The sequence below is a fragment of the Rhinolophus sinicus genome, linkage group LG15 (genome assembly GCF_036562045.2).
Source record: "Rhinolophus sinicus isolate RSC01 linkage group LG15, ASM3656204v1, whole genome shotgun sequence".
Lineage (NCBI taxonomy): Eukaryota > Metazoa > Chordata > Mammalia > Chiroptera > Rhinolophidae > Rhinolophus > Rhinolophus sinicus.
Genome location: NC_133764.1, coordinates 26,070,418 through 26,083,528, shown reverse-complemented (window position 1 = coordinate 26,083,528; position 13,111 = coordinate 26,070,418). Strand labels below are relative to the sequence as shown.

General features: G+C 48.0%; 1 protein-coding gene across 6 annotated transcripts in view; it reads right to left on the bottom strand.

Moving 5' to 3' along the window:
- Nucleotides 1-13,111, bottom strand: part of TEX14 (testis expressed 14, intercellular bridge forming factor) — a 74,112-nt gene that overhangs the window by 33,590 nt on the left and 27,411 nt on the right. For 5 of the 6 annotated variants that reach the window (XM_019736326.2, XM_074319663.1, XM_074319666.1 and 2 more), the window contains 8 exons: nucleotides 11,519-11,600; nucleotides 10,509-10,639; nucleotides 9,347-9,460; nucleotides 8,165-8,288; nucleotides 6,806-6,984; nucleotides 2,268-2,419; nucleotides 1,170-1,360; nucleotides 609-759 (listed from right to left, as the gene is read on the bottom strand). In XM_019736326.2, the coding sequence (XP_019591885.2) occupies nucleotides 609-759; nucleotides 1,170-1,360; nucleotides 2,268-2,419; nucleotides 6,806-6,984; nucleotides 8,165-8,288; nucleotides 9,347-9,460; nucleotides 10,509-10,639; nucleotides 11,519-11,600 (1,124 nt within the window). Of the gene's footprint in view, nucleotides 1-608; nucleotides 760-1,169; nucleotides 1,361-2,267; nucleotides 2,420-6,805; nucleotides 6,985-8,164; nucleotides 8,289-8,664; nucleotides 8,891-9,346; nucleotides 9,461-10,508; nucleotides 10,640-11,518; nucleotides 11,601-13,111 lie in introns of those variants that run through there. The other variant, XM_074319667.1, reaches the window with a different exon arrangement.

Sequence of the window (13,111 nt, the reverse complement as noted above, 5' to 3'; positions counted from 1 at the left end):
TATTCTGGAAGCCTCCAGCCCTGTCCAAAGAGAGAAAAAAATGGTCACTTGGCCTGGGTTCCAGCTCTGTGAGAAGCTCTGGAATCCTGACCAAACCACGACTTCTCTGAATCTTAGTTTTCTCATCTGCAATATGAGGACATGAAGCCCAATGGTTGCAAGGCCCTTCCAGCTCTGAATTCTAAGGCTTCTAAGAAGCAGTAAGACACTAGGGAAAAAATGGAAAGAAATACCAAAATGTTAACAAATTATTTCTAAGTGGCAGAATTAAAATAAGTAATGTTCTTCTTTTTACTGTTTCAAATTTTGTATAATGAGCAGAAATCATCATTTAAGTTAAGAAATCATCCTTTTTATGTGTAAAGCAATTAGATAAATTCCTAAGGGTAATCATGCTAGAAATAAACTGGTTGTTCCTGCTAAGTTCTGGACCCAACCAAGGTGTATATGGAGCTCAAAAGTTTAACTTAATAATTTCAGAGATCTTGATTTTTTCCCCTAAGGCATCCATCTTTTCCCAGTCTAGGGGATGCATACAGTTTGAAGGAGTAGATTAGTTGCAGCTCATGACTCACATTCATGCCCAAACCTGTGGTTTAAGGCCATACCTGCTTCCTTCAGCTCTTTTATTTCCAAGTCAGGGGTCTCTTTTAGATGTTCTGAAGTCAGTCCTAGATACATATTGACATCAGGATGGAGCTCATATCTCTGCGCCCTGGGGCTCTCACTTGGCTGAGTTCTCTGGGCTCCAATAAAATCCTGTAACAAGGGAAATATTGGCAAGGACATATTTGCAATCATCTCAATGTCACTGGTGTTTCTGAAACAGATCTAGGTATCACATAAATCCCCTCTTACTCCTGCTGGGTGGACTGGCTGTAGTCCTAATTAGCTAATTCATTATCATTATTTTAAAAGTAATAACAATAGCTGCCACTCTCTGAATCACACTACGTGCCTACAGGGTGCCCATTCTATGCAGTGACCCTCCCCAGCTTCCCTCATCAATTCCCAGCTGCCCTCGCCAAGTTAAGCAGTTAGGCTTTTCTCAGCAACACAGGAAGGATGTAACGAAAGGAGAATTTCCAGCTTCTTACAAATTGGTCTCTAACTCCCGACTCCCCTGAGATGAGCAAGCAGAAATAAACTCCTAACAGTTCAGAGCTTACCTTTAGGTCATTCTTCAGAATATACCGGATATCTTGAAGGTTCATAGTTCGGTCTTTCTGCTTGACCTGGATGCTTGACTTAACAATATCATAGTAAGGTTTTGGAAGCCTGTCATCAGCTTCTAAATAATTTCCCAAGACTATGGCTTCTTTAATAACTGAGCCATCTAAGCCATCCCAGGGTATGTTGTCTGTCAAGGAAAAGTCAGAGGAAGGAGTAACACTAAGAAATCAGATGAAACTGGATAACCTTAGTCAATCACTCAACCCCTTTAAACATTTATTTCTCTCTGCAGAAAAACTACCTGGGAGCCCAATCACAAATGAGAAGCCACTTTACCCATTTACTTGGGAAATGCCTGCTGCAGAGACAGGAAAAAGTAGTTACAGAATCATGGACACAGGGGCTTCCCACTGACAGACCTAAGGACCACAGGGAATGTTTCACGGAGTCAGTCAGGCTGGGTTGCCCAATGCATTCCTTTCATGGAAGGTACTGTTTTGCCTGAGACTATACACACTGCTAATGGAGGCTGACTCTCACGTACTACCTCAGTAAATGTGGTATGACTGGGAGCTCATGTGTGCGTGCACATGTGCGTGTCTCTCTCCTGAAGGAGTTCTGCTGTCTTCAGATACGTGGCCACTTCCTTCGCAGTAGAGTCCTGCATGATGGGAAGGGCTTCTACGTCTTAAAGTGACACTGCTTATACACACACTGAACCCTGGGTGTGTTTGATTTCCTAGTTTACTTCTTCTCCACTTATTTATAAGCTCTTAAGGGACACTTCAGAGACAGACCCCTAAGCGTTGTCAGCGATATTCAGTTTTAAAACTCTGCTTAGATTAAACGCATTACCATTGACAAGCTGATAGGTAGGCTTTACTGAATCTTAAAAAACAGGTTAAAAGAGAAAGATTTCTGGGAGATTATCTTATATCTCTCATAAGCACAAAGAAGTTCCCTTGAAGAAATCTCTTTTTTCTATGTCCTGCATTTTCACAAAACTTAGTAACTCTTGGGGTCAGGGGCCAGGGGTAATCCAACCTAAGAATAGGGACTTTGGTCACTGTCAATGTGCTTGCTCTTTGATCTACCTGTTAAAATCTCCTGTATGATCATAGAAAAGCTGTAGATGTCTGACTTCACTGTGGCTGCTTTCTGTAAAATCACTTCCGGGGCGGCCCAGTTATACAGCTGGGTTGGGAGGGGTACTCGAGTCAGGTCCTTGGGTGCACCTCCATCCTGGCTACGGAAGGAAACATAAGGTAGGGCTCGTTCTGATCATGGTACAGTACATTTATGAAACATTTGCCTCTGAAGACTAGCAACCTCTTTGAGTTTCTAGAAATTCAGCTAGACCCTGAGCTAATCCAAGCTGCCTACAACAGCTGCAATTCCTCACCCTTCCTACCCTGCCCACCCTCCCACCTCATGTGGCTGTTCTCTCTTGCTCACTCCACTCACATCACAGGGGCCGTCTTTCTGTTTCTCCAACATGCCAAGCACATTACCACTTCAGGTCTGCACTAGTGGCTTCTTCTGCTGGGCACACTCTGCCCACAGATCCTAGCATGACTGCTGCTTCTTCTAAAAGGGGTATTAGCTTGAAAATCACCTCTTCAGACAGGCCTTCCCTGACCACCTACAGTAGTCCTGTTGTATTGGCTTTAGAGCACTTATTATCTGAATTTCTTGTTCATTTACTTATTGTTTATTATCTGTCTACCTCACTAGAGTCAGGTCGATGAGGGTAAGTAGGCACCTTATCTGTCTTTTATAGCACTGTACCTCTAAACTTACACCAGGGCCTCAATGCTTATTTTTGAATAAGTCTCATTCAAAACACCCTTTCCCCCCACAAACCCATCTGTTTTATCAAAGGCTTCTGGGACTCCTGCAGCTCCTTGCGATTGCTTCTTTTCTGAATTCTGCTCTCTTAGGAATGAGCCCTCTCAGTTCAGCACCTAGAGATTCCCTGATTTATTTGAATAACTCAACTTCCCAACCAGACTCCTTGAGAACCCAGTCAGAGTTCTCTAAATGTACTCCGAGCCAACAAAAGTCCTCAGAGTGGGTCAGCGCTGACTTCTACCTACAGCTGTCATGAGCATCGAATGAGATCGTGTGAGGAAACACTCCTTGAGCCATAAAGCACTATGGAAGTTAGGAATTAACATGAACATATGGTAGGCCTTTGGTAAAGACTTGATGACTGCTGGTTGATAACTAAGAATTAAGTTTTTAAAAAGCAAGGGACCAACAGTTCACTCCATTTCACTCCAAAGGATAGATTACAGAGGATGGGATGGGCTTCTCAGACTTTGAGCAAACTTCCCTAAATAATATTTCTTCCAGCAGAGCTTTCGCTAGATGGGAGTGAGTCCAGGAAGCCATCAAGTTAGAAAGGCTGACACTGACTTTTCACTTGTATTGCTAAATGGTTAGGTGTGTCCTGGTACAGCATGAACAGCGTGGATACGCATCTCAATATTACATTAGCATCACAGGAAAAGCAACAGAGTGTTTTATAGTCAGAGATGTATTCCGAGGACCTAGCATGCTTGGCTCTTCACGTTGCAGGTGATTCTGCAAGGGAAACAGTTACCTACCTGGTCAGGTCTCTCAGGCTTGTCTCGGGCTCTGGCCAGGGACAAGTCACTTGCAACCAAGATTTATATTCTTTCCCTTTTACTTCTACTCACCTTCCTCTCTTATGATCCCTCTTCCTTCCCTGTTACAGCTAGTTGGGTGCGGGAAGGAGGCCTTCTTTTCCGGCTCTCATTGTAGGGCAGTTAGTTTTCTGGGCTTCAGCTTTGACATCATTAAAATTACATTTGGCTGTGGCTACGTGATACCACTTACAAGGTCAATGCCAGCTCTAAAGATTCCATTAAGAAAGCGTTGAAGAATAGGAGAAACTGCTGCATCATTTTTACACCAAGAGATGGAGTGCTACCCTTGACAATGACATTCAGCAAACAGACCCGCCCAAATAGAGTGTGACCAAAAATAAAGGTGGAATTGAAAGCTATTTTGGATTCTTGGATAATCAACTCATGTTATCAGCTGTCAAAGAAGGCTATGCAATCATGGCTGCAACTGCTTGTTGACTGACATTTCTGCCTGAAGTTCCATTTTGGGGGGAGGGCAATAAGCCCAAAGAACTCACACTTTCCTATCCAGTTACCTCCTAGACCCTCACTCAATCACTCTGTGGACCCCAGCTCCTCAGTGCATCTCACATTTCTCCCTTCTATTTTGGTTTCTTGTCCACCACCAGGCCCTGCCCTGGGTGGGGCCTCCTAGAGGTCTTCCCATCCTCCACCTCCAATCCACCCTGCCCCCATAGCTAGGAAACATCCTCTACCACCTGGTTCTAGCCACAGCTAGATAACTTCAAATCATCCCTTCACCTCTCTGGGCCTCAGTTTTCTCATCTATAAAAGGACAGGGTTGGGCTCCAAAGCTGCATTTCACTCTAGGATTCACATTTTCTCCTGGGAGCTCAAGCAGAAGAAACTGTTATACCTCCGTGCCAACAACAGATGGCGCTCTATCACTGGCAAACAGCAAGGATTCTGTCACAGCCTCCCCCAAAATCCTTTGTTGTTACCAACAGCAAACACGTCCAAATCCTTTAGCTTCCACTGTTCCTGAACACACAACCAATGTGGTCAACCGTTTCCTGAACCACTTTCAGTTTTCCCTTCACCTAGACTCAGCCATTCACTTAAATGTTTACTGAATACTTACTAAGCTGCAAGCCCTGAGCTGGGGACTGAGAATGAACAAGCCACGGTCCCTGCCCTCTTAAAGCTTGCCATCTGGTGGGGCCGACTCACTTGACTGCAGGAGGAATGACATGTGCAAAGCACTGTGGGGACAGGGCTTCAGCACAGGCTTCACGGGGTGTGGTGGGAGATTGTCTGAAGTGAGTTTAAAAGGATAAACAGGTGTGAGTGCCAGGTATTCCAGAGGTGGGGAGCAGCACCATGAAATACTGAAAGTGGCTTCAGATGGCCAGGCAGGGAGGAGGAAGTAAAAAGGTTGGCACTGTGGGCGGAGCCCCACCCTGCAATGCTTCCACATCCTGCCAAGTGCCTGGACTTAAGCTTGTAGGCAATGGGGAGCCCCTGAAAGGTTTTAACTGGGATTAAGAATGGACTGGATTTGAGCAGCTCGACTGATGAAAGCTGTCTGGCCTCCACTGGTTCCCATATGGAAAACTCTTCTAGTCACACCCTAATTGCTCCCCTGCCTCTCTCATCCCATCATGGCTCTTTCACATGCAGAAGCGAGAGGGATCTTAACCTGTAAATCATCCATGACACCATCTTGCTCAAAAGAAGAAAAAAAAAAAAACAACAACCCTCCCACAGCATCCCAGTGTTCTCAGGCTAAACTTCAAAGTCTTCACCAAGGCCCATGAGGTCAAGCACAATCTGGCCCCTGCTCTCCTCTTGAGGCAGAGGGACAAGGGGAACCCAAGGTCAGGGAAGTGGGAGTCTTGCCATTTAATTCATTAGAAACACATGCTGAGCACCTGCTGTGTGAAAGCCTGTTCTCGGCTTCTGAGACACAACAACAGGTAAAACAGCTTTTCATGTAGTGAGAGAAGTAAATTACAAGTATGTGAGAAGCAAAGACCTGCTGAGAGACTGGCGGGTAGGAGGGAAGAGGGGAACAAGGTTAAGCAGAGGCAGGCAGGTCTAACTGAGCAAGGGGTCTGCCCACAGCTGAGGCCTCACAACACATCACAGCCAACACTGGGCCAAAGGCTCAGCACTGTGGGTGGCAGCAAGGAAGTGCAGGGGAGATCGTCTGCCTCCCAGAGCCTAGGGGCAGGAAATGGGGGTCAGCCCCCAACTCTTGGAAGGACTTTGACTCCTGCTAAACAGGAAATGCAGCCCTTCCAGGAACCCCTGAATGAGGGCACTGTTTTTGTCACTGCCTCCCTGCTGCCCTGGGCCCCTTGAGGGCAGAGAGCGCCCTTAGCGCCTGCCTGGGCCACGACTGTAAGGCTCACCCATCACCTGCCTCTCCTTCCAGGATGCACAGCTCCGGCCCAGTTCCTGGCCTCCCTTCAGTGAGAAGGGGACTGGGCTCTGGCTCCTGCAAAGCAGCAAGCAGCGCCATACCCACTCATCGCATCCCACCCGCCCTCCGTGTGTCCCTTGGTGCTCTTCTTCACTGAGTAGTAATGCAGAGGACAGGGGGGAAACTGAGGCCAGGGGAATGATGGAGCCACATACAGGAGGAACATGGAACACACTGAGCCTCCTCCTCCAACACACACACTAATTAGGCTGCAATGTGAATGAGAAATAGATCTCAGTTTTCTTAAGCCACTGAAAATTCTGGAGTGGACAGTTAGAGCATTTACACACATTGGCTAATCTGCACTGTTGCTTATTAAATGGTTATTAAAATCAGAATGTCCTGAGCAGAAGTACCTTCCCCAAAGCCCGTCTACCCTTGGCAGACAGAACAAGATATTTGGGAAACTCTTGCCCCACTGATGGGCCGTTCAGCCCAATGAGGAGGAGTCCCGCCTTCATCAGGTCTCTTTCCACATCAAAGAGCCTTTAGTGAGACCCTCTTTGAAAGCCATGATCACCGAGGCTGCACCTACCTTTCCAGCATGTACTCCAGGTTGGTCAGCCTAGCTTCCCCTGCAGAGACGATATGGATGGCGTAGGAGCTGAGGGAGCAGTGGATAAACCCTCGAGAATGCAGGTATCTCAGGGCGTCGGAGACCTGGAGCAGCAGGTGCACGATCACCTCCATGTGCAGCACGGGGAACTGAGACCGCTGCAGGCGAGAGATAAATGGCCAGGAACACAAGGGACTGGGCCCCCGGCACTGTGGAATGCTTTGTAGTTGCCAGTCTTTTCAATTGATTTGAAGGTAGGCTCATCATCAGCTTGAATCACTTCCTTTTCTACCTAGTGTCCCCATTTTACAGATGGGGAATCTAAAGGTCAGTGAGGCTAAGTGACTGGCCTAAGGTCCCACTGACACAGGCCCCCTGGCTCCAAACCTGGGCTCCTTCCCCTCAGTTCAGCTGCTTCATACCAAGAAAAACGAGGAGCAAGTTCTCAAAGCCTGGGAAGTACATTCAGGGTGAGCGTACCATCGCCAACAATGAACCGCCCTGTCCCCAATGCCCTCCAAGCCTGTGCTGCTGGAAGAACCTGGAAGCTTAAAAGACTAATCCAGCCCCTACCCCAGTCAGACGACCTAGAAGGTTCACCCTAAGAGGACAGAAATTCACTCACACCAAAGCACCTGGCTGACTAGTCGTAACAGGTCTCTGCCAGAGAACTGGAATTTCAAGTTAACGCCCTCACCCAAGGGAAGGAAAGGGAAACTAGAAAACGCACAGGAGGTCCTCAGGCAGGAGAGATGGTTGGCCACTTTGGGGAAGGGCCCTTCCTGGAGGGTCTCTTCTCACTCCTGCACAGGGTATTCAGAACAAAGTCATGGACAGAGAAAAAAACTCTTTCAGGATCTCTCTGAAGCCACATCTCAGCCCAAAGCACATTTGCCAGGGAAGATGTACACACACACACACATGCACGCGCGTGCACACACACACCCTAGGAAATCTGAAAAGTGACAGGGACTGATAAAAGCTTGTGTGTAAGCAAACCTGTCTTTCTACAGTAAAGGCCCTGCAGGGCACAAGTGAAAATACAGGGAAATAAGGCCAGTGGCTGATTACAGTCAGCTAGAAATGTGTCCGTGTGTTTTCTGAGTCTGATGAGCTCTTAGATGTCTGATAAAGAAGCAGGACTCACAATAATAAAATCACACTAGTTCCAACACGCTCAGCATTAAATGGTGCGTTATGTAGCCCCCGCAGGTAAAGGACTAAGATTTATCTCCCGTGCATGCACAAATGGGAACTGTCCTGCCGGGGCAGGGGAAGAGGGCAAGGAAGAAAAGTGGGAGGGCAGCAAGCGAAACATCCCTGGGAACAGCCACTGACCCGTTCGTGGAGAACACCAAACAGGGTGCCAACGGCGATGCGCTCATACACGAGGCGTGTCTTCTCCAGGTCCTGAGACAGGCACACAGCCATCAGCTGCAGCAGGTGAGGGTGTCGCAGCTTGCTGCAAAAGAAAAGAAGCTTCAGAGGAGGAAGAGGGAAGAAGGACATGATTTTAAAAAAAAACTTGGTGCTTTCCTTTCTTCTAGGCCCTTTAAACAAACACATTCTAAATCAGTACCACTTGTACGCAATGTTTCTCTATGAAAACAGGATGGGGGGGGGGGTCTCTGTTGGTGGAGTCTGTGGCCTCTCACTAGTCAGACCCCGAGGGTTTCGAGTCATCGATGACAATGTCACTCAGAGCTACTGAGCAAGGCGCCTTACATACATCATCTCCATCCTACCAACCACCTACAAGAAATGTACCATTGTACTCATCTTAGAGATGAGGAAACTAAGGTCAGGGAGATGTCAGGAACCTGCCCAAGGTCACACACCCCACTCAGTCTTCTGTCAAAGCCCATGCTGTGCCTATGAGTCCTCATCTCCTTGGTCCCCTTAGGCTGACTTCCCTAAAAGGAAGGGTTTGGCCTCTGACACGCCTGCTCTGCGGCAGGAGTTGAGTAACCTTCTCAGGAAAGAGCTCAAGAGGCCAGGGTCCATTCCAAGGCCTCGGCAGCCCTGCTGTGAACCATGAATCGAGCTCCTGCCTCAGCAAGAGCTAAAGGACTAACCCTGGAGCCACAGCAACCTTAGGTACTGAGACCCATGGGTGTGTCCTCAATAGCAGACATGTGGTTCCTCAGATGTGTGGCTTCATGCATAGCTATGTCTGTGAAGTCAGGACAGCACATGCTGTTCTGATGGGCAGAGGGCTGAAAACAGGGCAGGCCTTGGGGACTGTAGCAGAGCCAGCGGGCCTGGAGGCTGAACCATCAGAGACATGGGTTATGGGGAGTCAATCAGCTGACAGAATTGAGCCCCTCCCCACCACCCCTCAGGCTTTTCATTAATTCTTCTTTCTTTCTTGGCAGCCCTTAGAAGTCAAATCAGCCAACAGTCAGGAAATGCTAGGCTGGGGGCAGTGGGGCTGGTCTCCACACCCAGGGAGCACTGCACAGCCCTGAACCTGGGTCTGACAGAGCAAGGATGCAAAATGCCCTTGGGTTTCCTTCTCACCTGCTGTGCTCCTGCTCAGCAATTAACAAGTCAGCCAGCCGCAGCCTGCTGCAGTGCGGGTGGCTGGGGAGATTCAGCTCTTTCACTGTGACCCTGCTTCCGTTCCACACTAGGCTGCAAGGGCGGGAGAGAGTGAGAGCAGAAGGGGATGAGCAGCCAGTTCTCCAGTGAGATGCTCTCCAGCGAGAGACCAGAGTAGTGTTTACACAGAATCTGTAAAGCACCCGAGTCCTCCTTCCTCCTCCTCCCAGGTCCTAAAGCACCTTGGAGAATTTAGGAGATTTAAGGGGGGCAGTGACTCAATCAGGTTTGTATTTTAGGAAGACAATAGTACCAGCAGCATGGAGAATGGTAGGGTGGGGTGGTCCGGAGAAGGGGAGGCCAATCTGAATGAGGGACAGTGATGACTTGGGCAAAAGCCAGAGCAGTGGACAGAGAGGAGGGGACCTGATGACAAATCTGTGGCACGAACAGGAAAACAAGGAGCCGGGGACAGAGTCTTGTGGGTCTGGCAGAGGCCATTTGAGAAGGGTGTTTCTTCTCAGCAGGGAAGTATCCAGGTTCAAGGTTAAGAGACCTTGGCAGAACAACTCCTGTGCCCTGCAGGACACAGGTCTCCCAGGGACTGTTGTCATGGTCAAGTCCTGTCACAGCCACCTCTGCTGCATTTGGTTGGTGAGAGCTGCAGCTGATGCCGGCTCTGGCTTCTACAGGCATCTCACTACCCTCCGGCATGTTATCAGAGGTCACTTATCACTATGCTGCCTCTAACTCGCTAGAAAGCTGAGAGGTTAAAACATGGTCATGAGTAATCTTTCAGAGCAGTTGTTCTCAATGGGGCCGGGGGCGTCCTCTGGCAATATCTGCAGACATTCTGGTTGTTACAATCACAACTGGAGGGGTGTGGCAGAGGACTGCTCCTGGCATCTGTGAGTAGAGGCCAGGGATGTTCCCAAAACTCCTCCAATGCACGCAACAGTCCCCAACAACAAAGGATATATGGCCAAATATGTCAATGGTGCCCATGTTGAGAAACCCTAATTTAGACCTATGTCCTTCAGTGTTTCCTGGTGTTAGGTTAGAAACCCTCCACATGTAAGGCAATCACACAAAACCCATTCTTCCCATGCGACTAAATCAGAACTCCCAACGGTCAGCTTACTTGGTCATGACCATGTAGGGGCCACTGCAGAAAGAGAAGGTAGGCTCGTCCTCAGCTTGAATCACTTCTTTTTCTCTAATTACTGGAAGGGATCCTAGATAGGCCAGCTGAGTCCCTCCTGTGAGATAAAACTGAAAGCAAAGCACAGCTTCAAATTGTGGGGTGAAAAGAGAAAAAAAATCAAACACCTCCAGAATCTTACCAGCCAGATAAAAATAATGATGGCTGCTATTCACCAACTTACTGAACACCCCTAAGCACTGGACATTATTCTTTAATTCATACTACCTTTAATCTTTCTACAAACCCTGTAAGATTATAATGTCCTTTCCCTTTTACTAGTGAGGAAACTGAGCCTCATGGAAATAGGTCAGACCCCTGCCTGAAGTGCTGGGCTGGGGCTCAGGGGCCTCTTTGCCCCCTACAGATCCCAGGCCTGGGTGCAGCCAAAGCTCACATTCCTTCTCCCTCCCCACCCCACCCCAGGCTGCCTTGGCACAACCAACAGACTCAAGGCTGGGGGCTGAGCTGTCAGCAAACATCACCCACCCAGTAACATTTCCCAACTGTCTCTTTCTTTGATGGGCAGAATCAAGGATCCAAAGATGCTCTTTTCCCTCAAAACATTTCTCAATTTAAAAATTCAATTCCTTAAAGGCATTCCAACAACACTCAGACCTGTGGGAGGGCAAGGTCAATTACAAATAATGCCTACAGGGTCGGCACAGCTCTCTGCCTGTCTTCAGGGAAGACATGTTTGGGGCCTTCACTGGGAATTAAAGGATCATTTTCTAAACTCCCCAAATCTAGCCCAAGGTCATTCAAGGGATCTCTGTAGGGTTTTTTATTGATAAGGACAGCAACTGTAAGAGGTACCTGTGCTCAAAAGCAGTGAAGAAGCAAAAAAGCCCGTTAGTGGATAAGAAGGGGGATTTGGACAAAGCCATGGGACATGGGCCAGAGCCAGGTGACTCTCCTGCAAACGCTGGCTGTCAGTGGTAACCTCTTACCTTCCCAAAGCCAAAACTGTAGATATTTTGGGCAGAAATGACTCCAGCTTTAAGTGGTCGATTAGGAGAGCCATTAGGGCTTCTAGAAATATTTGAAAAAGGAAAAAAATGAGGATTAACCACCCATATCTACAGAACAATGATGAACCAAGCTTTCAGAATGTGTAGTGGGTTTTGTCTTGACCACCTGACTTGTTATCATGGAACTACAGATGATGTGATTCCCATCTCTGGGTATGCATGCCCTAGTGTAGCCCCTCATAGGTCAGACAGGGTCATCTGTTACCCCAATAGAATACTGCAGAAATGATGGAGTGGTGTGATTTCCAAGGCTAGATCCACCAGGACTTCTGCCCTGATCTCTCTTAGGTCACTTGCGCTGGAGGAAGCCAGCTGCCATGTTGTAAGGACACTCCAGCAGCCCAATGGGGAGGCCCAACGCCCAGCACCATTTTGCTAGCCATCTGAGTCCACCATCTAGGAACTGGAGCCTCCAGCCCCTGTCAAGCCTTCAATGACTGCAGCCCCAGTTGACATCTTGACTGCAACTTCATGAGAGACCCTCAGCCAGTACCACCCAGCTAAGCCATTCCCTGATTCCTGACACACAGAAATTATGTGAGATACAAATGTTTATTGTTGTTTGAAGCCAAGTTTGGGGTGGGGTGATTCATTATGCAGCAACAGATATTGAATACAGATGGTCAAAGTTAGAAACAAATCATAACGCCTATCTTCTCCAATTCTCTCATTTTTCAGATGGGGAAAGTGGAGCGCCAGAAAGGGGAAACCTGCTGGCCTGGGGTCACAGAGCAGCAGCAGGAACTAGGCCTGGCTGTTAGCAGAAACTCAGTCTGCCCAGCTCTGGCAGATGAGGAAGCATGAGAGAGGGGAGGAGTTGGGCCAAGCAGGGGCTTCAAGGCCAGGAGAGGAATTTGGGAGTTTATCCTGATGGCCATTGGGAAAGACCCTAAAAGGGTTTTTAGCAGAGTGGCGCAACCCGATTTCTATTTTTAACAGGTCCTTCTGGATTCTGGATTGAAAAATCAAGAGTACGTTGCAGCAGGGATAGGGCAGCTGGTTAGCTCAGTTGGTTAGAGTACGGTGCTTTTAACAACAAGGTTGCCGGGCCTTCAATCCTGGCATGGGCCACTGTGAGCTGCGCCCTCCACAACTAGATTGAAACAACTACTTGACTTGGAACTGATGGGTCCGGGAAAAACACACTTAAAATAAATAAAAGTTTAGGACAGCCAGTTGGCTCCGCGGTTAGAGCGCAGTGCAGTGCTCATAACAACAAAGTTGGCGGTTTGATTCCCACATGGGCCAGTGAGCTGCGCCCTCTACAACTAGATTGAAAAAAAAAAAAAAAAAACAGAAACAGGAAACGACTTGACCTGGAGCTGTGCTGCACCCCCCACAACAAGATTGAAAACAACGACTTGACATGGAGCTGATAGGTCCTGGAAAAACACACTGTTACCCAATATTCCCCAGTAAAAATTAAATAAAAGTTAAGAGAGAGAGAGTAGCAGCAGGGAGAGCAGCGCAGTCAGGAATAACTGATCTTCACGGGAGTCACTGGTCATCTTG